We start from the raw sequence: 26,660 nt of genomic DNA, 5'->3' as shown, positions 1-26,660 counted from the left end.
AGTTTCACCAAATCCCAAGCGGCGATGAAGCTAAACACAGAGCGCGGTGAAGTACAAGTCAGCTCACCGTGATCAGCACTGGTGAGTAAAGCTGGAAATATTTCTAAATCATTTATCTTCGCTGAGGAAAGAGATAAGAATCATGCCTAAAAACTGGGGTGAGCATTTAATTCCAAAAAGGATTTGGCTCCAGGGACACTTATAGTGTTGCCCACTCTCACAATTTTATCCTGACTCTCGTGGTATTTGGTTGGGTTTTTTTCTTAAAGCCCCAGCTCCCAGATTCATGTGACTATTCATATTTTTAAAAGGGTAAGGTCTGGGCTTCAAAAACATGACCCGAGTGTAGCTCAAAGGCTCAAAACACAGAAGTAAGATAACAAGTAACCAAACTTCATTATTTTTGGTTTCAGTCTCATGATTTTGAAGCCAATCTCAGTCTTTTTTTGGGGGGGTGACTCATGATTTTGGAACACTTGGGGTTGGCCGTACTTAGACTGCTCTTCTCATAGGGTGCAGAAAACGTGGAGGCCTTTACAAGGTTGTATGCAAATCTGTAAGACTCTGCTATGCTTAAAAACCAACACCCCTAAAACCAGTGCACACATCCCTACAACGTCCTAGCTCCAGGATCATTATTGCTGGCAATGCGTTAATCTGTCTCTCAGATCTCAGGCTGAGTTTGCAGGGCGGGCAGCTAGAAAAACCACCTATTTTCCTGGAGAGCTTTGGTCGCACACAACATGGTCTGGTGCTTAGGACTTAGCTGCTCTGTGCCTCAGTCTCCCATCTGTAAAATGGGGATGATAGCGTTTCCCTATTGCACAGGGGTGTTGTGAGGGTAAATACATTAAAGATTGTGAGGCCCAGCTCCCCAAAGGTATTTGGGCACCTACCTGACGTCGATTTCAATGGGAATTACGTGTCTAAGGGTGTCTCTACACCGCCTGCAGCAGCGAGCCTCCGAGTGCACGTTGACAAACTTTAATGCCTTGCGCGTTCGGCCTCTCGTGCTAACCAGCGGGGCCTGGTTGTTTCTTGCAGGTCCCCTCCCGGGTGACCCCAGACGTCCCGATAAAATTGGGACTGTCCCGATATTTAGGCGTTCGTCCCGCGTCCCGACCGATGTTTAGTCGGGACGCCATTTGTCCTGCTAGTTCATGGCGCACCCCCTGCGTCCCGATATTTTCTTCCTCTCATCTGGTCACCCTACTGCCCCCGTCCTCTCTTGCCAAGGATCGGCCGCGCTTTGGGGCAGCGGCTGTCTTGGTACTGCTGCAGGACCCAGGCCTGGGGGTCCTGAGTGCCACGGTCACAGCCCTAACCCTGCCAGGGGTGCGGTGAGGGTCGCAGGCGTGGGGGAGGTGGAGATCGGTGGGCCCCCCCCACCTCCGCCACTTCTGCCGCCCAGGCGCGGCCGCTTTAAGGCAGGAGGCCGAACGCGGCGGCGTTTCAATGTATCGAATTGTGGCGGTCACGTGGGCCGGCGGGGCGGGGCCCGGGCTAGAGGCTGCAGCGGCGGCTCAGCCCCGGTGTGAGACGGCGGCGGCGCGGCCACGGGCGGGGGGCGGCAGCGGCAGCAGCGGGCGAGGAGGAGTCGGCGGCCGTGGCACCCTCCGGACCGGATCCCCCCGCGCTCCCCGGGTTGTCACTCGCCGGCGGCGAACGAGGCGCCGCGGCCCCAGGGGAGCCCGCTCGGGGCGGGGGGATCGGGCCGCCCCCCTGCGCAGCGACAGCCCGAAGAGGACCCGGACCCCCCCTTCCTGCAGCCTCCATCGTCCCTCGTCCCCCCCCCCCCCGGGAGCCGCTTCCCTGGCTGAGCCCCCCCCCCCAATCCCGAGGACTTTGGGGTCCCCGCACCCCCTTGAGGATTTATAGTGCGCTGTGGGGGTCGCTTCTGCTGCTCTGGGCTGCCCCCCCCCCACGTACCCCCCCCCCCTGCACCTGGGATGTGACAGCCTGTTTCTGGAGCTGCCCATTGACTATGGCCCCGTAGCTGTCAGGAGACCTTATTCCTTCTGTATGGCCCAGCCTAGGGGAGCCGCTGCCCCGGTCGCCTTCCCCCCGGCGGGCGTGTGACATCGGGGCGAGCCCGCTTGGGTTGTGGCTGTTTCGTGGTGTGTGTGTGGGGGGGGTTTCTTTTTCTTTTAATTTTGTAGGAGTCGGTTTATTTCCCCCCCACCTCCCCCTGCGTGTGGCAGAGACTCCGGGGGGAGAGAAGAGAGAGCCTTGAAACCATTGTGTTGCCAGACTATTTTTGTATGATTCTGGGGGCGTAGGGAGGAAAAGAAGAGACGTCTATTTTTATTAAAGAGATTATTTAAAAAAAAAGAAAAGAAAAAGAAAACCAAGATGGCTGGAGGTGGCCGTGATGAGCGTGTTGGCTTTTTTTTTTGATCTGATGATAAAGCCAAAAGACAACAGCAGCTGGTGCTACACAGACTCGATTTGGAGTTTCCCCTCCTTAAACTGACACATCAGGCGCATACTTTACAGGGTGGTGCCGTCTACCAGATCGATTCTTTTTTATTGTTTTTATTACTTTTTTTTTTTAATCTACCCTTCTTTCTCTGGTGGCTCTATTTTTAAAATCCAAACTGAGAGAGGCAACTCAAAATGGCTGAGAATTGACTAGATCCTGCTGGAATTGTACATTTCAGCCGTCTTCTTTCAGCTTCTCCCTCTCACCCCCTTTTTGCAGGCTGGATCTGAAAGGAGAAATAGCTTTCATGTCAGAGAGAAAACAGAGAAGAGAAGGAAAAGGAGGGGGAAGGGCTCTTCATTAGCAGTTGAGAAATTCCTTTTCAGTTTGATCAAGGCATGCTTGTTTTCCTACCAGCGACCCAGCTCTCTCCCAAATATTGAGCTTCTGTTTTGTTTTATTATTTCTCCTTTTGGATGTTTTTACCTTGAATCAGAATCTCTCCAGATCCTGAAACAAGATTTTCATTTTCTAAACCTGTTCCCTAGTGAGAATTTAGAGCACAGGTTGATTTTTGTTTCATGGGCCTTTTCCCCCCCCCCCCTCTCCCGAACCTTTTTTCTTCTTCTTTCGTTCTCATTCCTGTCTGTGAAAGGAGGAAGGAACAGGGAGCGTTCCTTTGGCTCTGGGCTGGAATTTCATCTGAATGATTGACCCATCTTCCCACTGTATTCTTCCGTCCAAGATCTCACTATTCCAAAGCAACGGACAGAATTTTTTTTGCTGCTCAGCTGGGTTAGAAGAAAATCTTTGGGGCAGTTGAAAGAATCCAGTTAGTTGTTTCATTGGTTTTTAATCTTCCATTTGGATCTTAACTCTGTTTTTTTTTTTTTTTTTTTTTTTTTTTTTTTTAAGACTAATTCCTAGCTCCCCTCAGGGAGAAAAGGAAGGGGGGGAAAAAAACGGAGACAGTCTATTCTCTTAGGCTTCTGACCAGGTTGGTGGACAAAAGTCCCTTTAAAATATTGAATGTCAGTTGCAAACCGAAGACAAGAAAAATCAAATCCGGAGTTCTAAATTTAGGAGGTTTTTATAGAACTTGGACTCTGCTACTGGATTTTGTATGGATTTTTTTTTTTCCAACCTTCAGTAAGTTTCGATTCACCTTCCGGAATCAAAAGAAACAAAACTGCTCCTAAGAGTTGTTAAAATTGTGGGCTCTAAACCCTGAAAGCTTCTGTGTTTTTTTTTTTTTTTTTTTTTTTTTCAACTGACACTGGCCCTTAATCAAATCATATATATACATTTTGTTAGTGTTTGAGTTTCGTAGAACTCTGCTCTGTAGGTTATTTTACTTTGAATTTTAGGATAGACTGTAGTTTTTATTTTTTATTATTATTATTTTATTTTTCAATAGCAGTTTTCCGGCAGACTTCCCACTGCAGGGGGAAGAGCCCACTCTCCAGCTGCATCTGTAGATCAAACTGAAATAGTAAGAGAGAGATTATAAATCTATCCGTAGAAATGGCTGAAAATTGGAAGAACTGTTTCGAAGAGGAACTTATATGTCCCATTTGCCTGCATGTCTTTGTGGAACCCGTTCAACTTCCTTGTAAGCACAATTTCTGCAGGGGCTGCATAGGGGAGGCGTGGGCCAAAGAGACTGGGTTAGTGCGCTGTCCGGAATGCAATCAGGCCTACAACCAGAAACCCAACCTGGAGAAGAACTTGAAACTGACCAACATTGTGGAAAAGTTCAACTCCCTCAACCTGGAGAAGACCCCCTCGGTCTTGCATTGCGTCTTCTGCCGCAGGGGCCCCCCGCTGCCCGCCCAAAAGATCTGTCTGAGGTGCGAAGCCCCCTGCTGTCAATCTCACGTGCAGACGCACCTGCAGCAGCCCTCCACGGCCCGGGGGCACCTCCTGGTGGAGGCGGACGATGTCCGGGCCTGGAGCTGCCCCCAACACAACGCCTACCGACTGTACCACTGTGAAGCGGAGCAGGTCGCCGTGTGCCAATTCTGCTGCTACTACAGCGGGGCCCACCAGGGCCATTCGGTGTGTGACGTGGAAATCCGGCGTAACGAGATCAGGGTAAGTGGACCCCGCGGTTGTCCCTTTCTCTGAGACGGTTGTGCTGGTTGCAGCGCGCCCATGGTGTGCATGGTGCTGTCCAAGAGACGAGCAAAGGCAAGTAAGTCCCTGCCCCGAGGAGATTCCAGTCGCAAAGAGATGGTCAAAGTCCTTAAAAAATAATGTGTCATTGGAACCGACCTGGGTCTGGCCAGTGGGGCAAGGTGAAGGGACTTCATAGATCTCTTCCAATTTGAGTGGGGGATGGAAGCGAATCACTTCCCCTGCGTATTTGCCTATCTGAACCTTTACCTAGCCCCCCACGGCGATTCTTTTTGATCAAGGGCTTTTACTCAGTTGTGAAGATTCCAGACTCAAGTGGGCACAGTCAAATCTGACACCCCCTCCCCAAATTCCATCTGCTTTAAAATCATTAGGGGAGGAATTTGCCACCTATTCCCTGATCTACCTCATCTTTAATCCTCTGTTGTGCCATTGAGAATCTTTTTATTTGTTTATTGAAAAGGCCCAGTGTTTATGTAGGACCTACAAAATAACTCCTTCCACTCCTCCTCCCTGATGGTTCTGCAGCTGCCATTTGATGCAATGTCCTGTTCCTAGCTCCTCAGTGGTGCTGGGGTAGAAATGAGGAAGTAAACAAAAGCAGACATGAGAGACACAAAGTAGGTGAGGTAATATCTTTGACTGGACCAACCTACATACTGTGTCTCATATCCTGTGGACTAGTGTGGCTACAAAAGCACTAAAGCAGATGTTAATTTCAAGTTGAGCTGGAAAGGCATCGTGGGGGTGGGGGAAAGTGCGTGCCAAACAGGGGTGGGTGATAAAATCACTGGGATGGGGTATGTGTTTTCCACTTTCAAGGGGTTATTCAGACAATGGAGTGGAGGTGGAGGAGAGGAAGCAGCGAGGCATTTGATGGGGATCTTTTGAAGTCATTTGTCACCCACTGGTGACAATAGGACTTGAAACCTTCCAACTGCTTTGCAGACTAATTAACAAAGAGGATATGGGTAACTTGGCGAGGCAGCTAATTATGGGTATGTGGTTATTAGGTAAAGGGTCTGAGTGATCCCCTCCTTGGGCCATTTGTTGCAGCGAATGAACGCTGAACGAAATCATCCTGGTTTAGAACAAAACATCAGCAAAGAGAGGCCCTTTGCCCGAGGACTTGCTTCCAGAACCTTTTCTGAAGGCCCTGTTTGCTTTCCAAATAAGCGAGGGTGGAAGGGAAATCAGATGGGTTCGTAGGTTGAATTGCATTGAAATCTGGTTTCAGGCAGCTTGCTCCCAGGGGTGGCAAGCAATGCCTTGATTACAATGCATCCCTCCCTTGGTATGGCTTGTCCGGGTCAAAACAGCCTCTCCTCTCTCTTCCCACCGCCCCGGGCTCCACCAGAGTCTCCCTCCTCTGGCGATGTTTGAAACCCCTTGGAGGTGCGTGTTGTGGAGGAGGGGTGAGGCAGGGGTAGGAACTTGAGCAGCTGGGGTTGGTGTCACCAGTGCTTGGCCTTCTCGGGGAGAGGGCAGCATGGGGGCGCAGTGGGCTAATGCTCCAGCTTTTCTGCCTGTGGGCGCTTAGGCTGACATTTGGCTGAACAATGAAGAGTTTGTGGTGGGGACGGGTGGGACCTGTGCCCATCCTGGGAGGAGCACAGACCACTGGGGTTTCGCTAGCTTGTGCCCAGAACTGGAATAATAGGGGGTTTTGTACGTTGAAGCTTGTTTGGCAGCGTGGCCTGGTGGAGTCCTTCCTGCTCTAATCCTGGGGTCTAGTCCCCGCCTTTAGCTGGGGAGACTGGGGACAGCTAACAAGTGCGGAGGCCATCAACCCATCCCAGCATTGCTGTCTTCCTTGGGCTGGCTCCCGAGGCCTCTCCTCTTCTGTTCTGCTGTCTCCCGCACAACTGCTTCAGGGCAGTGGGGCCCTCGCTTCCTCCCAGCGCCAGAGTGCGCGGAATAAATATTTAACAGTGAATCTAATGGTGATTGCTGTGAAATGGGGATGATTTCCTGTGTATTTTAATGCTGCCAAGATGAGTCACCGTTTAGCAATTAAAAAAAAAAAAACACACGGTAATAAATAAAAAGCGCAACATAATTACTTTCCAGTTGGATGGCCAGGCTGGGGGGGGAGGGGAGATGCTCTGCAGAGAGGACCCAGTGTGAGCTCACACGAAAGTGGTTTTTCCCCCTCCGGGTTTTTTTGGGAGCAGCTAGTGGTTCCCCCCCCCCCCCCCCCCACACACACACCCTGAGGAAGGGCAAAGACTCAGCCAGGCTTGTGAGAAGCGTTTGTTTGCTTCTGTTAATTCATCCTCTCTGGGAAAAGTAGAAAAGATACCTTCATCCCAGAGTCGGGAGTGGCTGGCCGGGCTGGGAAACCCACGCAATGGGGTGGTCCGCTGCGCAGCGCCAAGGAATTTTCCGGGTGCGTTCCCAGCAGACTTGGATCTCATCCACGCCCACTTTTAAAATGTGTTGCTGCTCGAAGGATACCTTCTGCTGGCTCGCCATCAGCCCCTTCAGGGGGTTTCCTGGCTAAACTGCAGGGTGCAAAGCTACAGCCAGTCAAGGAATACACTTCAGCCTCACTGCAAACCTTTACTGTTTAGGAAAGATGGTCCAGAGGTTAGGGAACTAGCTTGAGACTCGAGACTTGGGTTTGATTCCCTGTTCTGCCACAGACTTCTTGTGTGACCTTAGGGGAATCACTTAGCCCCTGTGTGCCTCAGTTTCTGCTCTGTGCAATGGGGATGGCGGCACTGGTCCCCCCTACAGGGCCATGCACTGAAGATTGTGAAGTGCTCCGATGTTGTAATGGGGACCCGATGCATTCCTTACATAGATTAGGCCAAATATTGAGGTTCTTAATCAACAATTCTACAAGTCATCAGCCTGAGTTTGTCTGAATAAGCAAGGCACCGTGATCCAGTGGGTAAAGCCCAGAGCTGGGAGTCAGGAGATCTGGCTTCTGTTCCCAGTTCTCCCATTAGCTCACTATGTGACCTAGGTCTTGTGCCTCAGTTTCCCCGTTCAATAAAATAGCAAGAAACCCACCTTTTGTCAGTAGGCCTTGGGATCTGCCCATCTATATGTTCAGTGTGCCTGGTGCTTTGCAGACAAATAAGAAATGGCAACTTTCTGCCCTCGGGATCTTGGACTCTAAGGGCCGGATCTGGTGGTTCTTTCTCAGGCGAATATTTCCCTTTGACTCCCAGGCCTGAGTGTGGTTAGCCACAACGCAACAAGAGACTGCAAAGAACCCCAAAGAGCTGGGCTATATAATGACATTGACGAATGGCTAATAGCACGGAGCTAGTGAGATCTGGGGCTAGAGGGAAGGTGTCTGAGAGTAACTGGTCATGTGATATTCCTCATGGATTTTTTGTAGCTTCTTTTTTTTTTTCATAGAATATCGGGGTTGGAAGGGACCTCAGGAGATCTAGTCCAACCCCCTGCTCAAAGCAGGACCAGTTCCCAGACAGATTTTTGCCCCAGATCCCTATAATGGCCTCCTCAAGGATTGAACTCACAACCCTGGGTTTAGCAGGCCAATGCTCAAACCACTGAGCTATCCCTCCCCCCCGTTCAGAGACTCCGAGCCTGATTCTCTCCTCTGTCACCTTCCTAATATCAATGTGTAGCGGGACTCTGAATCCAGCTCCATGTCTGAACAAGGGCCTGGGGCTGACATCGGCTTTGGAGGCCTTTGAAGGTAACCTGATCACAACTAGCCAGGTGGCAAGTTGTGATCATTGCCTCGACAGGCCCAAGGCATGTGGCCATCGTATTAGTTTTCTTACCCAGGTCCCCTGCCGCCGAGCCCTGACCCTTTGTTTGTGTCCTCCACTTGTTAGGTCTAGTCTTGGCGACTGTAAGCTCTTTGGGTGCAGGGACTGTCATTTTCAGTGTGTTTGGTCTCAGTTGTGCTAGGGCTGTACAATCTAGTTGAGACCTTCGAGTACCACCACACTATAAACAGTATGTTGAGCATGAGTCAGGCGAGATCTTTCCAGGTTGGCAGGTGTGGGGGCGCAGCGTCGGAGTGAAGACCGTATGGGAGAAGGGGCAGGTGGGTCTCGAATAAACACATGCAGAATTGCAAAGGCAGATAGTCTTGTACGTAGATTTCAACTCTTCAGGGCAAAGGATTGTCGTTTTGCTCTCTGTGTGTACAGTTCCTGGCACAGTGGAGTCCTGGTTCATGATTGAAGCTCACGGACACTGTTGCAATACAGATAGCACATATCGTTTGTGGTTAATCTTTCGCGTGCGAATGTGTATAATATATAGCCTCCCCCCCCCTTGAGATGTTTTCTCCTTTATTTCCTGTTTTTGTGGCGTGGAAATAAAAACCCTCTGTTTTGTTCCATTTCATTTTGTTTGTATCAAGGAATCAAAAAATGAGGGGTTTCTCTTCAGGCCCTGCCTTCATTGTTGAAATCTTAAAGTTCCTGGGCTGCCCTTTATCCCTGGTCATAATGGAATCTCCTTCCAACCTGGCAAAAGAACCCATCTTGGGAACAATTATTTGTTGTTCTTTTGGTTTTTATTTGTCTATTTAAAGAAAAGTTTGTATCGGATTCTGAAGTCACCTAATGGGGATTTGAAGGAAGACAGGAAACAAAACCAGCAAGATATTTTTCCTCCCAAACATTCTCCAAATGTTGCCATGTTCATCCTGGTCTTACACTGGATGCAATTGACTTAGACTAGCCTGAATCAAAGCTCACTTGAGAATCTCAAAGCAGACAGGACAGAGTTAAAATGCTGTTTATAACCTGGGCTTTGGCCTTTCTTTTCTTTTTTTTTAAGGGATGCTGAGGGTTTTTAATCCTGCTATTGGTCTTGCCTTAAAGGTAGAACAGTTTGGTGTGTGTGTGTGTTTGGGGGGATTCTTCTATATTCTGAATAGCTGTAGTATTTTTCTTTTAAAGAAGAATGGGAGTTCTATATATGAAGAGCATTATTTTGGTGAGACCTTTTGCAAACAATGTTCAGTGCTCCCCCTTCAGGTGCTGAGGCAGTACAGCACGGTTTCCAGAGCAGGGCTGATTGGGCTATTGCACGGGGAAGATGGTTTTGGCTTTGTAGATGGCCGTGGTGGGTTGGGGAGTTGTTTGTTTTTAATCACACAAAGAGCTGAGTTGATTTCAGCTCTGTGTTAAAATCCAGGAGGGAGGAGACCCGTAGTATTTGCCAAAAGTCTGAAATGGATCGGTGGGGGGAACAGTGATGAATTCTCAGCTCCTACTGGGGGAGATTTTTTGGGAGCGAAATTTCTGTACAGAGGCAGGCCTTGTGCCAGTGCACTGCTGGGAGAATTGGCTGCAGAGCCCGACACAGATGTGACCTGTTAATCGTGCCTGTCCAGGCAAAGCAGTGGCCGGCCATACCCTCCCTGCAGATGATCTGTGAAAAATGTCCACTGTGGCTTTTTTCCACCCCCTTTCCTGGCTGGCCCTATCGATTTTTCCCTGACGCACTCCAGCAAGGACAAAAAATTGTCAGTTACACAATGGGTTTCAAAGGGGGAGCTCTGCAGGCCTCTGTTTGATAGACAGCTGTGGAGCTGGGGGAATTTTTTTTTTTTTTTTCCCCTTGAAAGGGTCCTTCTCTCCCAATGGTAAAAAAATGTTATTGGAACTGGAGTGCCTCTAAATACTGGGTGGCGGGCACCGGCTAGAACGGAGAACTGTAGGCAGAGCTGAGGTGGGTTGCATTTTAAAAACAAAACCAGGTTTTGTATCTTATAGTGCGTAGGGTTTGATTTAATAGGCGTGATTTCCAGGTGATTTGTTAGCAGGTGTGCGTGTGCAGTACAGATCATCGGATGGGTAGTGTTTATACATATTTGCCTAGAGCTTGGGGTAAGTGAGTACACGTGACTGTGGTCAGTGAGGGCAGATGCTATGCAAGCATTTTCCCATAGTGCTCTGCAAAGGTGCCTCACTCCAGACTCACGACTATTCCAGCACTAGGTCCCACCCAGTGCACCTCCGCACTCGCGGGAAGTCCCTGGCTATTCTAGTCCTAGACACCCCATACATAGCTCTGCTGATGTCCTTCAATTCCCTGCCCACAGCCCTTCCGATGTTCCTCGGCCCTGACCTGGATTGCCCCTTGTTATTCCAGTGCTGGGCTGCCAAATGGGACCTGGGTTCTGTGCCCTGGGATTCTGAGTTTCTGTGCAGTGTCTTTTTAGGCCATCATAGGTGATCTCGTCAGACTGCCCTGGCCCCATCTCCATGGCTTTAACAGTCGTTGGTTTGTGTAGGCTTTGCTGCTGCCCTTGGTTTTCCTGACGATTTAGAAGACAGGAAATTAAATGCATTGGATAGCAGGAAAGGGTGTTTCAGAGGAATCTTGGGGGCGCCTAGCCATCCCTGCTGTAAAGCCTTTGAAGTCCGGGAAGTTACCCCAAGCATGAACTTGTCTTGATCCTAGGAGTCTCTCAAAGCAAGACGGTACCTTTAGGCCATCAGTCAACTAAAACTGTCTTGAATTTCCCTATTGAATTCCTTGGCTGTGGGTTGAAATAGTTCTTTCCTCTTCCTATACCCTCCCCCTCGTCTTCCTTACTGCATTTATACTAAGGCCTCGGAATGCAGTCACACCTAGACGGCTTGGTTGCTTGTGCCTGCTTTGCTACAGATCCCCATCCCCAAGTGCTTTGTACAGAGCTAACTAAAAAATAAGGGCAGAGACCGGAGGAATTAAGAGGCAGAGGTTGGGGAGAGGTTTTTGGCGGAGACCGGATACAAGATATGGAGCTGATGAAATGGGAAGGATGGAAGAAGGCTGCTTGGTGTGGTAGGAGCTGCAGAGGAGAAGGCCCTTGGGCCTCAATTTGAGACTGCATATAGGCATGTGCAGTGGAGGAGGGACAGCGTTAGGGGTAGGCGTATATAGATTACACACGCATATGAGACAGGTCCATGTGATACTGTGCATAGCATCTTTTATCGAGGCTCTCAGTGCTTTAGAACCAGTAGTGAGTTGAGGTCCTCCCCCCCACCCATGGTTTAGGTATTATCCCATTTTACAGATGGGGAAACTGAGGCACAGAAAGACTGGATGATTTGCTCACCCACTGAGTCCGACAGCTTGGGGTTAGAACCTCCTCCTTCCAACTGCTCTCCCTGTTTCACAAATTCTGGCCCCAGGGCCTTCTCCTCTGCAGCTCCTACCACACCACACAGTCTGCTTTGAAGAGCTTCAAAAGCAAAGGGAGGCAACCGTGAAATAGACAGGGAGTCAGTGCAGTGTTGGCCGGGTCTGTTCCTGTATAAACCTGCAGGTATTTACAGAGCTTTTGATGGCTGCGGAAATACCCTTGTTGTAATAAACTTGGTCCAGCATCTTGTTCAGTCTGAGGCTAACCCGTGGGATTCATAGAGTGCCATTAGCCAGAGAAGCTAGGCAGTGGAGAACCATTCTCTTCTACATGTGCTCTGGCTGGGGGAGGAAAGGGCTGGGTAGTTGAAAAAGAGAGGAGAGAAAAGAGGCCTTAATTTGAAAGTATAATTTCTTCCCCTTCCCCCCCCCCCCCTCCTGTTGGGAACAGAGGCGTGATGGGGAAGTTTGACACCCTCCCTGACCAGCTGTAATCAAAGGAGCGGAGGAGTTTTGGAAAATATTAGAGAGGTTTTGAAGACGCTTCCCGCTGGCCTCCCCTCCTCCTATCTCCATGAATGGATTGTTCCCAAACTTCCCAATTGCAAGGGCTGGTTTAGGCCAAAATCAGATCTCCTGGCTCATACCAGCATAAGCAAGAGCAGAATGAAGCCGCCTGTCTAGCCGCCCGAGGAGCAGGTTGTTGGATTAGTGGCACTAGGTTAGAGTAACAAGGGAAGCAAAGAACTCTGACTGCCTTGCAGTGCGTTGGCCTATTCCCTTGTTGTGTGTGTGGGGGGGTGGGTGGGTGGGGGTATTTTGTTTTTCCTTAGCACATCTCAGTGATCCTACCAGTTTTTGCACTTGTAATCAGAGCTGAGCTGGGCCTGACAACAGCAGATCCTCCCCTGGGGGGGGACGGACAACAAAAGGTGGGGAAGGAAAGGAGGGACTAACATTGAAACAATGAAATAGCCGAGAGAGGGCAGCCCCGTGAGGGAGCTTTGCAGAAATGCTAGCCAGTGCGGGTGTTTTATAATCCGCTTCTGTGCTGCACTGGCCTGCAGCGATCAATGTGATCTGCGCGGAATGCTGTGAATTCAGCGGCTGCCGGCCGTCATTCTGTCAGAATTCAAATGGACGTGTACATACGGATTTATAAATCAACACTCAGGGCCGGATCCTGCTCTGGGTCGTGCATGTTGCGCCCGTGGGCTCCAGGGCAGAATCCAGTCTGTGCTTTTTATTGATCTCCAGACTGGTGACTGTCACCTTTCTGCCTTAGCCGCAGAGTAGGCTAAGGGGGGGTAGGGTTATCAGCCCCTTCTTGTTAAGAGAGATGGTGTTTAGTGGACTTGTAGCCAGGGACTCCTGAGTTAATCTTAGGCTCCTTTATTCACATGTCGTGTGAATGTAGACAGGCCGCTTCACTTCTCCGTTCCTCGGTTTGCCCACCTATAAAATGGGGCTAACATTTATTATACCGTAAAGGGGGGTTGTGTTTGTTTGCACAGTGCCGTGGACAGAAGCGTTGCAGTAAACTGGCTAGTGCGGAGTGGGTGTGTACACCACTTCCCTTTATTGCATGGAATCAGAACTGTTCAGCTGTGTGTCATAAACCCTGTACTGATAAAGAAGATTCTCCTTTAGCTCACAGGGTAGGGGCCTGTGCTTTTGGAGGAAGAGGGAACTAGTCCTGAGCAGCTGTTGGAGGGCAGCATAGTTTTAGCCACGAAATGCTGGGGTTGTTATAAGTATTTTGTGTCTCTCCTCAAGATCAAGCCCGTGAAAATAGTCCTTGTCCAAACCCAGTTGTTTTCAGCAAAGGAGAATCTGCAGCCCCAGGTCCAGCATTCAGTCACAACCTCAACCTTTTCCTCTTTCTTATTGGTTGTATTAAGGCAGCGCCAAGAGACCCCAGCCAAAACTGGGGTTCGCTTTTGCTGGGTGCTACATAGCTATATAGCAAGATGTCGCAGTCTAAATTCTTCCTGTCTCCTGGTGATGATGTACCTGAAAAAATGGGGATTTATTTTTCAGCCTGAGGTTCTTCTCTCCCCTGTCTTCCCTCCTCCCCGCCCCCACTGATGCTTTTTATTCTTTGATTTGTGCCTTTTATTTTTGGACACCTCCACAAGCGGATTTGGAAACTTCTCAGTTGCGGATGGATCCAGAGGAAGCGCTTGGCAGACACGGAAGTTCTGGCTGGGGAACGAGCGCTCGCACGCTCTCTAAAATATGAGTGAATATTGGCAGGCCGACAGATAGTATAATCTAGTGGATTCGTGGTGAGCTGGGCTCTCTCTCTCTCTCTCTCTCTCCCCCCCCCCCCCCCCCCCCCCCGCCCCCCGCTCCCAGCCTGTTCTCCTAGGACGGATCCTCTTGTCTCCTCAGGGTGACCTGGTTTCTGAAGCTTTGCTTCAGTGCTGGACCTTTTTAATAATAATAATAAAAAAGGTTATTAAATTGAACTGGCAATTTCCCTAGAAATACATGGGGGTGGTATAAACCCTGCTTTGAGCCCAGTTATTGTGTGGGTTTCATATCCTGTCCCCTGGAACCTCCCTCCAGTCGGTTCTGATGTTTTGCTGGGGCGCTGCAGGTGAGTTGAAAGATTGATGCTCCACCGCAGACCGACGAGCGTTGATTGGGATTGGGGGGGGGGGGGGGGGGGTTGGGGCCTCTTCAAGGTTGTGCAGCAGGCATGAGATGCAGGTGTAACCCCCCCCCTTCCTCCCCTCCCCCCTGCATCAGCACAAACGGCAGGTCGCTCAGTGGAAACTGATGTGGCTGGGCGAGGATCCCTGCTTGCAGACAAAGGGATTCTCTCGCTCTTGTGTGCGCGCGCGTCTGTCTCTTTGTTCTCTTGGCCGGGCACGCCGGGCTCTGACGGCGAAAGCTCATTTGAGCTCGGCTTTCCAACAGGCTCAAAGGGGGGAAATACATAATAAAGCCACGAGGTCTCCGTCACCGCCAGAAGCGTTGGGGGGAGGGATGAACGATGGGAGATTTGGCCCCTGGTTGGTTTAATTTCATTTGGACATCCCTGGGCAAATGACACTTTTAGCTCCAGGGTTGTTGGGTCTAGTGGGGCGCAGGGCTGGGGTGGGCTGGGCAGGCCAATAGACCATTCTAGCTCTGATATTGAGGGCCTGTCCACCTCAGCTTGACTTCAATAGAGCTGTTCTAGAGCTGGTGGTGTGGGACATCCTGCAGCTCACATCTTGCTCCGATGGGAAGACCCTTGTGGATGGGGTCATAAGATTGGGGACCCTGTATGGTGCAGGGATGTAGTTTTCTCTCTTCGCCCCTGCTGTGCTGTTCCCGCAGGTAAGCTGCCTCCCCATGCGTGCCCTGTTAGCCTCGCGTGTTAGCCAGCAGGAGGTGACTACCCCGCCCCAGGCCAGCGTTCCAACCCAGCAGTCGTAACAATGTGCTTGTCTGTGGCCTCCATCCAGGGATTTCAAAGCACTTGCCATGTGTCGGGGAAGTGAGCTTAATCGTACCGCTGGGATGTAGGCTGGCGTGACCCTCGTTTGACAGCTGGGGAAACTGAGGCACAGAAAGGGGACGCGCCTTGCCCAAGGTCACACGGCAAGTCGTGGGCAGAGCCAGGAGTCCTGTTTTCTAACCGCTCGTCCCTGTGCAGACGCCATCACCACACACGCTGCAGTGCTGAGAAGGTGGCCAAGACTGGCGCAGGCGGCTTCTGGCCCCAATTCAGCAAGCTACTTAGGCACATGCCAAGCATGTGAGACGTCCCCATTGAAGTCAGCATGGCTACTCAGGGGCTTACGTACCTTGCTGAATTGGGGCCCCAATGGCCCAGTTTTCCTTCCTGCTCTTGATTCACTTCAAGGTTGGCTTGTGATTCTGGTTACCTGTTAATGTGAACGGCACTAATCTCCATGCACCAGAGTGCACCACGGGTGGCTCATAATAAACACAGACTCGACAAACCAAAGCTCAACCTCCAGCTCGGTGGTGAAGCTCCCCCCAGAACAGAATGATGTTCTGCCTGAGAGGCGAGGCATGCAAAGGGGCACGCTGGATGATGGAGGGGCTGGAGAGGAGGGTCGAAGGGGGCATCGACACTGATAAAAGACCCGCTGCACAGCCGCAGCTGGCCTGCATCAGCCGCCGTAGGCTCCTGAGATTTGGGCTGCAGGCTCTGAAATTGCAATGTAGATGTTCGACTCCCCTTCAAGGGGGAGGGTCTCAGAGCCCAGGCTCTGATTGGTGGAATCTCCTTCGTTGGAGGTTTTTCAGGTCAGGCTTGACGAAGCCCTGGCTGGGACGATTTAGTTGGGGATTGGTCCTGCTTTGAGCAGGGGGTTGGACTAGATGACCTCCTGAGGTCCCTTCCAACCCTGAGATTCTGTGATTCCAGCCCACCGCAGTTTTTAGCCCCATAGCCTGCAAGCCTGAATCGGCAGGGTGCTGTGGGTATTTTTAATCCCAGTGTGTAGCCATATCCTAAGGGAGACTGAAGAGACCCCTAGAATAACATGTAACCTGAATGTAGCACTTCTCTGCGAAAGATCTCAAAGCACCTGAAAAAAGGGGGAATAAGGGTCAGTTTTCCCACTTTTCTGGGATTTGTGGGGAAATGAAGGAACAGAAATTGATTTGCCCCAGGCCACAGCAGTGAGTTAGTGGCTGAGTGAGGAAGAGAACCCAGGAGTCCTGGCTCCCAGCCCCCAGGCACACCATTAGCCCGCAGCTGCCTGACCCAGATCCTGCCAGTTGAAGGGAGCAAATGTTGACCTGTTGAAGGTCAAACCAGATTTCAGACCGGATTCTGAGGTGTGCAAATATCCAGATAACATGGAAACAGCCAAGAAAAACCTGCAAGCAGTCAGGCTCTAAGTCCCTAGGTCAGAATAAACACCGTTGTGAGTGAAGCCAGGAGCGCCTGGTAAGGATCTGGGAGCACAAAAGGTCAAAAGAGGTTTTGGAGAGAATGAGACCTCCAGAATTTCCCAGAAGAACAGGGGGCATGATGAGCAAACTCTAAATCCGGGCAAACCAAGTCTCCGAGAGCCATTGCTGCAGCTGCAGTGGAAGGGCATGCTGGAAGAGGACAGAGTTTCAGTGAAGACACTTGGACACCAGAAAATTGGCCTCCTTCTTCAATCCCTGCTTCAGAAAATGGCAGTGCACCCGAATCCAGAAATTAGGCCTGAATTTGAATCAGTGCTCTGACATGGACTCCGTCTGTGGCCACGGGCAAGTCACTTAACCTTGCTGCCTCAGTTTCCCTATCTTTAAAATGCAGCTAATGTTAAGACATAGGGAGGGAGAATGAAAAGGTGTCATAGACCTTGTGCTGCTGAATGCTACAGATTCCTAATGGAGACTTTTGGAGCTTCAGGGACTGTACTTTTGAGTCAGGAGACCTGATTTCTATTTCTGCTGATAGCCAGCTTCCTTGGGGCTGCTCTGGTTTACATGTACCCCTATGGCCGTGGGAAGCAGGAGCACACTCTTTATGCCAGAACTGAACTAGCGCAGAGTTCTTATGCTAGTTATGTGCCAGCTGGGAAGATCCCCTGTGCAGGGTTTTTTTCCCGGGCTTGTCTATACGCCTCTGAAGTGGAGTGGATTGTGACGGAGAATCTTTAGATATATTAATATCATCTGCAGAGAGAGGATACTGAAATCCACTGTAGCTTTATCAACCTCAGGATAGGTTTGCAGATCCCACGATAAACAGCCAAAGTCCAAGGATGGTTCCCTCAAATACCTCAGCTTAACTCTCCAAAACTAGAAAGAAAAACACATCACTTGAGGTAATTGACTAGGCTAGATTCAAACCCCTGAGCACCAGTCCATGGAAATCAAAACAAGAAGATAAATGAGGCATCGGGATCTTAAGATCAATAGTGTCAAAGGCTGCTAACAAATCAGGGAAGATTAAAAACCAATGACAGACATCCGGATGCTAACAGAAAAAAAAAAAAGTAATTTTAAAACATAACAGTTACAATAATTGATTCTCATGGCAAGTACCCAAAATGTGCTTCCCAAACACAGAGGGAGACGCTGTCCCTTCCCCAAGGAGCATATGATGCAAGAAGATCCCCAGGTCAATATTTACTAATCATACCTATTGAAAAGGAATGTCTGAAACACCTGGCACTACTTCATGATCTCCATCAAATGGCCGGGACATCTCAGTCCCTGAGAACGGCCATGGGTCTGACGCTCCCCGGGAAGAGGTGCAGTCTGATTATAGTTTGAGACCAAGGAAATTCAGCTCCGCATCTGAGCATGGGGGTCTCTCAGGGTTGCAAGGTAAATTGGGTTGTGTGTCAGACACGGGGGTGAGTAGATCTAAGTACGTTAACTTAGATCGATTCCTTCCCACCCCCCCACCCCCCCCCCGGCCCAGTGTAGACCAGGGCTTAGAGAACTGTGGATGAGTGTTTACACAGCCTTTGCCTGAAGGAGCAGTACTGTTGGATGCCTTCACAAAGAGAACTTTTCTCCCAAGTGTGTGTTGGGTGTTTGAATTCAAACACCAAGTGTAGAGCAAAGCCAAGGGTTTAAGCCAGGGATAGTCAATTACTTTTTGTCAAGGTCCAAATTTCTTGGTCAAGGTATAGTCAAGGTCCAGACTCCAGAAAAAATAAGTAAATAAAAAGATTTCAGGGTCCATTCAGAAGCGTCTGGAGGTCCAGATTTGGCCCACGGTCTGCCTATTGGCTACCCCTGATTAAAACAGTGCAATTGGAAAACCCCACCCCAGCTCTCCCTTGCTCAACTTTAATCTCCTGAAATGTCACAATTCTACTAAATTTTCCAACAAAAATGAGGAAGTCGGGCCTTCATAGATTTCCCAGGCCAGAAGGGACCATTATGATCATCTACTCTGACCTCCTTTATAACATAGGTCGTAGAACTTTCCCCAGATAATTCCTAGAGCATAAATAATTCCTAGGTTTGGTATTTTGGGTGGTTTTTTTTTTTTTGTTTGTTTCAAAAAAAACCCACTGAACAGATCTTTTTAAATTTCAGCTTCTCCTTTGACCCTCATAAAGGGGCACAAACTGATGTGGCTGTGATAAGGCTGAGCAACTGATGGTCTTCTAGGCACATTGGCCTGATAGTAAAGACACTGGGAATTTAGCCGTATGGACTGGGAAATGCAACATTTCCTTTCTTTCTCAGCTGTGAGCCCATACTGTTCTTCCAAACTGGTGCGCTCATCAACCACATGGTGTTAGCTAGAGGCCCCGGTTTGCCATAGGCACAGTGAGTTTCCATCCCATGTCTTCCCAGGAGGCGTGGCCTTTGTGTGAAATAATCCCTCATGACATCAGAAGGGATCCGTGACTTCCTGTGGCCCAGCAAGGGGAGGGAGGTGCTGCTCTCAGTAAGGGGCAAAGAAATCCAGAGCCTCACTGGCAGATGCCTGGCATGGGAGGAAACACTCAACACATATTGACAGCCTGGGCTCGTTCACATCAAGTGCCCCTAGTAAGCAGCAAAATACCCATCGCTGTCCCATTGGCGTGACCCTCTTTGGTGCTTTCAGTGACCTCTTTATGAGCAGTAAAGTGCATGGGCAGAGCACCCAGGAAACGATCCCCTCCCATCTGGGGTGTGCATGAAATTTACCTACGACGGGCGCCACTGGAATTAAGAACCGAGAAGCCTGTGCAAGAGATTTCCCTCCTTTATTAGGCAAGCTCTCGTCTTAAAGCACCACCCCAAGCTGTTGGGTCTGATTTCCCTCCTGCTTGCAGCTGTAACTCCATTTGCTTAAATGGAATCGGTCGGAAATCACACAGCTGAGTGGGAAGGATTGGGCTTTAGCATTGGGGAAATTCCCACGATCTGTCTACAGGAGGTCAGATGAGATGGCCTTACGGTCCCTTTGGGCGTTCGTATACCGGTTCAGTGGAAATGAGGAGCCTAAATGCCATTGTGGAGCTGGCCTTGAGCTAGTTTACTAGGCCTAGTGTAGAGGCCAAATCCCAGAAAACTGGGGTGTAGGTAGACTCAGCCGGGAAAGCCAGCGGTAGAAGAGGGATTAGAACCCAGATTTGCTGGCTCCCAGTCCTGGCCCTTATTCATTAGAGAAGCATTCCTGCTTAGGTGCTGCATCTCTTTGGTGAGGACACTTTTACAGCTGAGCACAGGTAGGTTAATGGACTTCACTCAGGCCCCCTTAGGGAAGCTGGCAGCCCTGGCCTAGGGTGACCAGATGTCCCAGTTTTATAGGGACAGTCCCGATATATGGGGCTTTTTTAATATGGGCTCCTATTGCCCCCCCCATCCCGATTTTTCACACTTGCTATCTGGTCACCCTTCGCTGGCCTAGCTTAAAAGGCAAGGAGACCAACATGGTGGTCAGACCTAATTTTTTCCCAGATGGGAGGCTGCATTCGCTGTACTGGATTCTTAACAAAATGATTTGCAGCTGCCCCCACATGACCGTGGGACTCCATCTCCCAGAGTGCAATGTTCTACATAGCCTGGCTCCTGAGAGCAAGATGGAGTGTTGCAGGCTGGGACACAGTCATTGTTGCCACTTTGATGCTCCTTTTGCAATCAATGGGAGATTTGCCATTGACTTCAATGGAAATGGGATCTGGCCCAGAACCCCCATGAGCGGCGTTTGCTCTGTGGCTGCTCCCCTGCTCCCCGTTAGCCTCCATCCTCCCAGCATAGGCCTGGATTCAGCGTGGGAGTCAATACGGTTTGGCCTGTTTATGCCAACAGAGAATTTGGTCCCTTCGGTGTGAGCGCAAGATTTAAATGATCTGATGTCAAGTATTTGTTGAGGGCCTTACTTAAGACTAAGGGCAAAGATTCATTAATGGCTGTGCCGTGCTAAGTATAACAAATTATTGTTGGACCTGATCTGGACAGGTACGGAGCACTTGCAATGGGACAGAAAATATCAGACAGGCTGTTCTGAGCGAGGTAAAAATCTGCTTTCCCCATGGAGGTGGTTATATCCTCTCTCGATGTGCAGGAAGCTTATTGCCATGGATAAGAAGATTATTTCACACAATGTGTGATTAACCTCTGGAACTCCCTGCCGCATTATATTAGTGAGGCAAATAATTTATTAAGTTTGCTCAAAGGAGCAGATGCTTAGCAGTAGGAACAGAATCTGAAGTTACTTAAGCAAAGGTTAGCTTTGGAGCGGAGTCAAAACTCCAGATCTGAATACCCCACCCTTAAGAGTGTTTGAATTATGGGATTGCAATCCTGTAAACTAATCGCCATGTGGGGTTTCCCCATGGGGTGGCATTGTGCCACTGGCCAGATGTATTTCAGCTAGGGGTTTGTCTCCTTCCTTGGAAGCATCCCACAGTGGTCATGGTGAGAGATGGGATGTTGGACTTGAGGGACTATGGGGCTGTTCCAACAGGACAACTCCTTTGTCCTGTGCCATTCAGTGCAAGTAGCCTGCGGTATTAACTTCAAAGTCAGGTCCCGTTGCTACCTTGGATTCTTCTTGCTAGGGTTGGTTTTCCCCAGCATTATAATGAAAGCTGGGGCAAGATAATAAATAGTCTTAACCGACACCTCAAAATGTGAAGAAACGTGGAGGATAAAGGTAGCTGAAATTGTTATCTGGTATTACTTTACTAATAGGACTGAAGCTGCCCTTCTCCACTGCCTTCCATTGGAGGATCGCAGAGCACTTTACAAATGTTCATTAAGTTCCAACATGGCGAAGCATTATTATCCCCACTGTACAGTCACAGAAACTGACCAGAAAAGGGAAAGCGATCAATGCAGGGAATCGGCGTCAGATCTTGATAGTATCTGGATTTCCAGTCTCCTGCTTCAAGCACTAGACGCCACTCCTCCGCAGCTGGGTGATCAGGATGACTTTTAGTCAGTCTCCATCCTGCGAGAGGCTCTGTATCCCTTCAGCACCTCATCCTGAAACTGCCACCCCGTGGTACCGTACATGTTCCTTTTATAGCGTGTTGAGGGTGGGGAATCTTATCATGAGCGAAAAATGAAAGTGTGTGGGATTCTGCTCTTGTGAGTTGTGGTGGCAGGGGAGCCCCGAAGTGTTAAATGGGCACAGGGGTAAGTGAAATCAGTAAATATAATTATCGCCATTTCATGGGGAAACTGAGGCACCATGGTTCAGTGACTTGTGCCCAGCGAGTCTGTCACTGAGCTGAGCATAAACCAAGATCTGGTTCCTATTCCTGTGACTTAATCACAAGATCATCCTCTCTCTCCCCCCAGACCTTCCCCCACACCCCTCAACTAACCCTGATCTGAATAGAAACTCAGAATGGCCCCTCTTCACACACCGCCCCCTGCCCTCCTGTGCATCTCAAGTTAAACAGTGCCAGCGAGGTGATGCCATTAGACCCGGGTGCTGGCACCGGTAGTTAGATGGTGTATATTTGTGGTGCTTTTCTTTTTATTGGCAAGTTTGGACAGACCTTCAGAAACCCACCTCCCACTCGGAAAGTAACGTGACTCTTTCCTAGTAGGAAAAGGGCCAGGTTTCAAGGGAGGGTTGTGGCAGAGATCCGTCCCTCTGCTGCCATTCCCACATAAGAGAAGCAAAACCCACAGCCTCAATCAATACCATGAGGCGTGCGTGTATCTAAAATGTGTATAATTTTTTTTAATAGAGATCTATATCCTTTTGCTTTTTAAAATAAAAACAGCTGCAAGCAGCTGCTGGTTGGCAGCTTTGCGGGAACATCTGGTGTTCCCGGGCCGTTTTTCAGCACATTCGAACGATGGGATTCATAAAGATCCTAATCCAAGCCTTTAGAATTCTGAGCAAACACCCCCTCAAAAAAAAAAAAAAAATGATCCAAGCTGATTTTGTTTTAAAGGAGACAGCTGACGGGTCCTGAGCTTCAGCAACGATGTAATTGGTAATGGCATTTCATGGTTGAAAGGGCAGAAATCTCACGGTGCTGTACACTGCTGTTGCTGGGCGCTGTTTAATCAGCGGTCGGGTTTTGCTCCAGAAGTGAGTGCCTTTCACCATTTGTAGTGTGATCCCCATGTGTCCCTTACTGTGTGTGGGATTTGAGCAGGCCTAAATTCATGTTTGTAAACCGCTTGGGGATCCTGCGACGGACGGCACAGGAGAAGTGCAAAAGCTGATTTTATTTTTCGTGTTGATTGCCGAGTCCAGCTGGCTCTCAAATTCCTCTGGTTTGTTTCTCTCTGTTTAGCTGAAGCAGCAGTTTTGCCGTTTGCTGGACTAGCCATTTGCAACTGTTAGAAGCACCAAGGGACTGTTTGTAAAAACTGGAGTGTTTGTATAAAGTGAATGATGATGCAACAACATTTTCAAAAAGTGCCTAAGCCTAAATCCTATTCAAAGGGGGTTAGGGTCAGATTGTCAAAGGTATTTAGACACCTAAGATCCAAATAGGCACCTACTGGAATTGCTCCTATCTGCAGGTTGAGGTGCCTAAATCCCACTGACTTTCAGTGAGATTCTTGAATGCCTGAGTCACTTTGGAAAATGGGTCTAGGTTCCTGGGTACTTTAGACAATGTTGCCCCACATCGGCACTAGAAAAGTTGCCCTGGTTTAACTTAATCCGTGTGGAAATCTGTCCCTTTAAACTAGCGGAACCGCCTCCTAGAGATGCATTTAAGCAGCTTGAACCCAGGCGCATATCGATTTAGTCAAAAAGGGTTAAACCACCAAGTGCCTCTATGTTAGGGTTTTGCATCAGTTTAACTAGATTGAGTTTAAAAATCAATTTATTTAAAACGGGCCAAGCTTTCTAATGTAGACAGGACGGAGGGGCTGGATAGCGAAGAGTGGGCACTTCAGAGCCAGACTGTAGAGACAACTGAAAGTTAGTACTCTCTTGTCCTGCTGGGTGGTCTCAACCCAATTCTCAGTGATGGGCAAAGTGCCCACCACAGTGGGCAGCGACTAGTCCCCTTGTTGCTGGTCTTGGCAGAGGGCGATCGAGAACTGAATGGAGACCGAACCGTCCGCTCGCCCCTGGAGCAGTGCCTTCCGCGTCAGGACTGAGACAGGTGGGCCAGTTTTTGCTGCCTGCTCTGTTCCCTAGGGGTGCCAGTGTATCATCAGCTGGAGGTGTGGGCAAAACATAAGGATTTTTTCAGCCCATTGTTAGAATAAGAATGAGAGCAGATTGGGGTGGGCGGGGGGGAGGGAGTCAGCCTGTCAGGTTCAAATCCTGGCTTAGGTAACAGATAAAGATGGATTTAGATGATCCCATCTCAGTTGAAATCATAAACTCCCCACACAACTGGCAGACCGAGACCCGGGGCTGGGATAGCTGTGGGGGCTCTGGGTTGGGATTGAGGGGCATCAGCAGAGCTGTGGGGGTGGGAGGAGAGCCCTGGACTGGAATAGCCAGATCGGGCTTGAGGGGCAGGCAGGTGGTGAGGAAGTGCCCAGGGCTGGGATAGCAGTGGGAGCTGTGGACCGGGATTAAGGGACGGGGAGGCGAATTGCAATTGAGGGGCACTGGCAGTGCTGTGTGTGTTGAGTCCAGGGCTGGGAAGCAGGGGCTGTTGCAAGACCAGATGCACGGGCAGAACATTTTTGGGGGCGGGAGAGGTCATCAGAGCGGGTTTGATCTCCCATAGCACATGTCTCTGCTGCACCTGGCTCAAGCCTGAGCTAGGGGTTCTCCCCCCTCTGACGAGCATTAAATCCACTCGTGCTTTCTTAAAAAGATCTCCCCTCGTGCTCCAGAACAGGTGAGGGAAGCGGTGCAGCAATAAGCTAGATTTGTACCGTGTTCCTGTTTGAAAACACTCCGGATCAAAGATTCCCAAGGAGCTTGAGGACACAGTCTTCCCCTGGTGCCTGTGTGTGGATTGCCATGTGCTCTCAGGCTGGAGGGACACAGGAGTTCTGGCGATGATGAATTTCCCCCAGTAAGAAAGGGGGTGAGGGTGTGTTTGCCGCGGTTAGTGACTGAATGCAGTGGAGGACCAGAATTCTCTGCTCACTAAACGGCACAGAGCGAAATAGCGTGAAGCATTTTAAAGGCTGAGATCTTATTGTCTATCATGCTTTCCATCTGAAGCTCTCAAAGCACTCGAGAAACCCTAATTAACCCTTTTTCACGTACCCCCAAGATAGGGAAACTGAGGCCCTGAGACATGAATTGATTGGCTTGAGGTTACCCAGGTCTCCTGACTCTTCCTTCCTGTGGTCTGAGCCACAAAACCACCCATTGCGCGCTCTCATTTATTTTCCCTGCGCTGTGGCCAGCACAGCCTGTGTTTTCCAGGATTTCATGGCTGCGGAATTCACACAGTGTTGAAGAATTTGACTGCAGAATCTAGATTTTCATTGGGGAAAATAAAGGTCCGGTCTCTAACCATTAGGAGTGTGGAGTTGATCTGAATGTAGCCAATGCCGTGATGTCTGCAAGCAGCCTGAAAGCTCTGAGAGGTCACGTCTTGCGCACATCTAGTTGTGGTGTTAACTCTGAAGCCTAATGCTAACGCAAGTGATTAGTTCACTCCTCAACCTTTTAGCAAAATCATTTGGCTGTTGTGCTTATCCACCATTGATGCAGTGAGTGTATTAGGGAGGTGGAGTTGCTGGGATACAAGAAGAGGAGTTCAAACTCCCCAGAGAATTTCAAGGTCTTTTCCCCTCCCACGCTCCTCGGAGCCTAGGCTGGAAATAAAGGAAGGCAGCATTGCAGTGTGACTGATTTAGCCATTGCACGTCCCCAGTTCTGCACGCCGTCTGCTCACCGGGAAATGGACTGGGTTCTAATGCCGTTTTGCATTGCCTTCGGAGACCAGACAACCGCTGCTTGGTGGAGCTGGGGGTGGGATTGTGGAGCTGAGGAGTAGCTGTGTCTTGCGTTGGGTACTTGCAGGCTCCCATCAGCTCGTGCTGCCTGTTGTGAACTGGAGGGAAGGGGCAGCTTGTTCACCACTGAAACCAAAGTGTTTTGCGTCACAGTAAAAAATAAACTGAGAAAGGCCCCGCAGGTTCCACCCTGCCCCCACATGGAGCAGACACAGGACTTGGCTGTAGCCCGTCGAAAGGGGGTTTCTTTTTTGAGGCTGCCGGACACAGGCAGACCCTGTGGTTCCTTTTGGCCAACCGCAGTCTGCGCTACCTAGTTTTTCCATGCAGGAGCTCCCTGAATCTTGGCCTGCACTTTGCAGTCGTGGAAAGGACTGCTGATTACAATCCGCCCCTGGCCCCGCAGCCTCTTAGCAGCTGGGTGGGGAGATCTGCCTCTTTCCCTTCTGAGTACCAGGTCGCTGGTTTGTGCAGGATTTCCTGAGTTCCTGTCCCTCTGAGAGCCTGCCTGGTTACTGGTTACCCTGCCCTCTGGAAATCCAGCAGGGCCTCTCTGTGCTGCCTCCAATCTGGCCCCACGCCCCAGCCTGAGTGTATTAGCAGAGCCACCTCATGCCAGAGGAGGTGGCTTGGCGAGCACAGTGCATGGGAGGAGTGGGGGCTGGCAGCACCACTCGGCAACAGGGTAAGCTGCAGTGCGACCTAGTTTAGATCTTCCAAAGTACAGAGCGGATGTGCCTGGGCTTGGCAGGGGATGGAATGGAGTTGGGGAGAGGAGGGGCTCGCCTGCTTCCGCAGAGGAGGAAGGGACCCGAAGCAAAGCTGGGAGCATGACCAGCCAGCCAACAGATGTCGGAAGTTTGATAGCAGGCTGCGTAGCGCTGGCTTCAAGCAACAGCCCAGCATCTCTCTCTGCTCCCGGCCTGCGCTGCTGGGCTCTGAGAAGGACCAGAGGAGGGTTTGGGTTCAGAGCGCCCCGCAGCTCAGGGGGTTAGGCTCATCTCTGGCTCATTTATACCGTAACCTTGCCAGCCTCACAACAAGGGGGAGAGATTCAAGGCGCCCAGCTCCCAGAAGGTGTTAGCCGCTTAACTCCCCCGATATTGCTATCTCCTATTCTAGAGCTGGGGACGCATGGTGGCTCCCCAGGAGTTAGGCGAGCCACCCAAGGTTGCGCAATGAGTTGGTGGCACAGCCGGGATTAGAACCCCGGGGCTTCCAGGCATCCGCTGATTATGTTCAAGCCAGC

General features: G+C 50.0%; 1 protein-coding gene across 2 annotated transcripts in view; it reads left to right on the top strand.

Moving 5' to 3' along the window:
• Positions 1 to 1,924: 1,924 nt before the first annotated feature.
• The window catches only part of TRIM8 (tripartite motif containing 8), a 53,603-nt gene continuing 28,867 nt past the window's right edge, over positions 1,925 to 26,660 (top strand). The window contains exon 1 of one of the 2 annotated variants that reach the window (XM_054033960.1): positions 1,925 to 4,516. In XM_054033960.1, the coding sequence (XP_053889935.1) occupies positions 3,947 to 4,516 (570 nt within the window). In that variant the 5' untranslated portion in view covers positions 1,925 to 3,946. The remainder of the gene's footprint in view (positions 4,517 to 26,660) is intronic. The other variant, XM_054033961.1, reaches the window with a different exon arrangement.

The sequence above is a fragment of the Malaclemys terrapin genome, chromosome 7 (genome assembly GCF_027887155.1).
Source record: "Malaclemys terrapin pileata isolate rMalTer1 chromosome 7, rMalTer1.hap1, whole genome shotgun sequence".
NCBI lineage: Eukaryota > Metazoa > Chordata > Testudines > Emydidae > Malaclemys > Malaclemys terrapin.
Note: the sequence above shows the minus strand (reverse complement) of the source record. Positions and strands in the feature narration are given on the sequence as shown.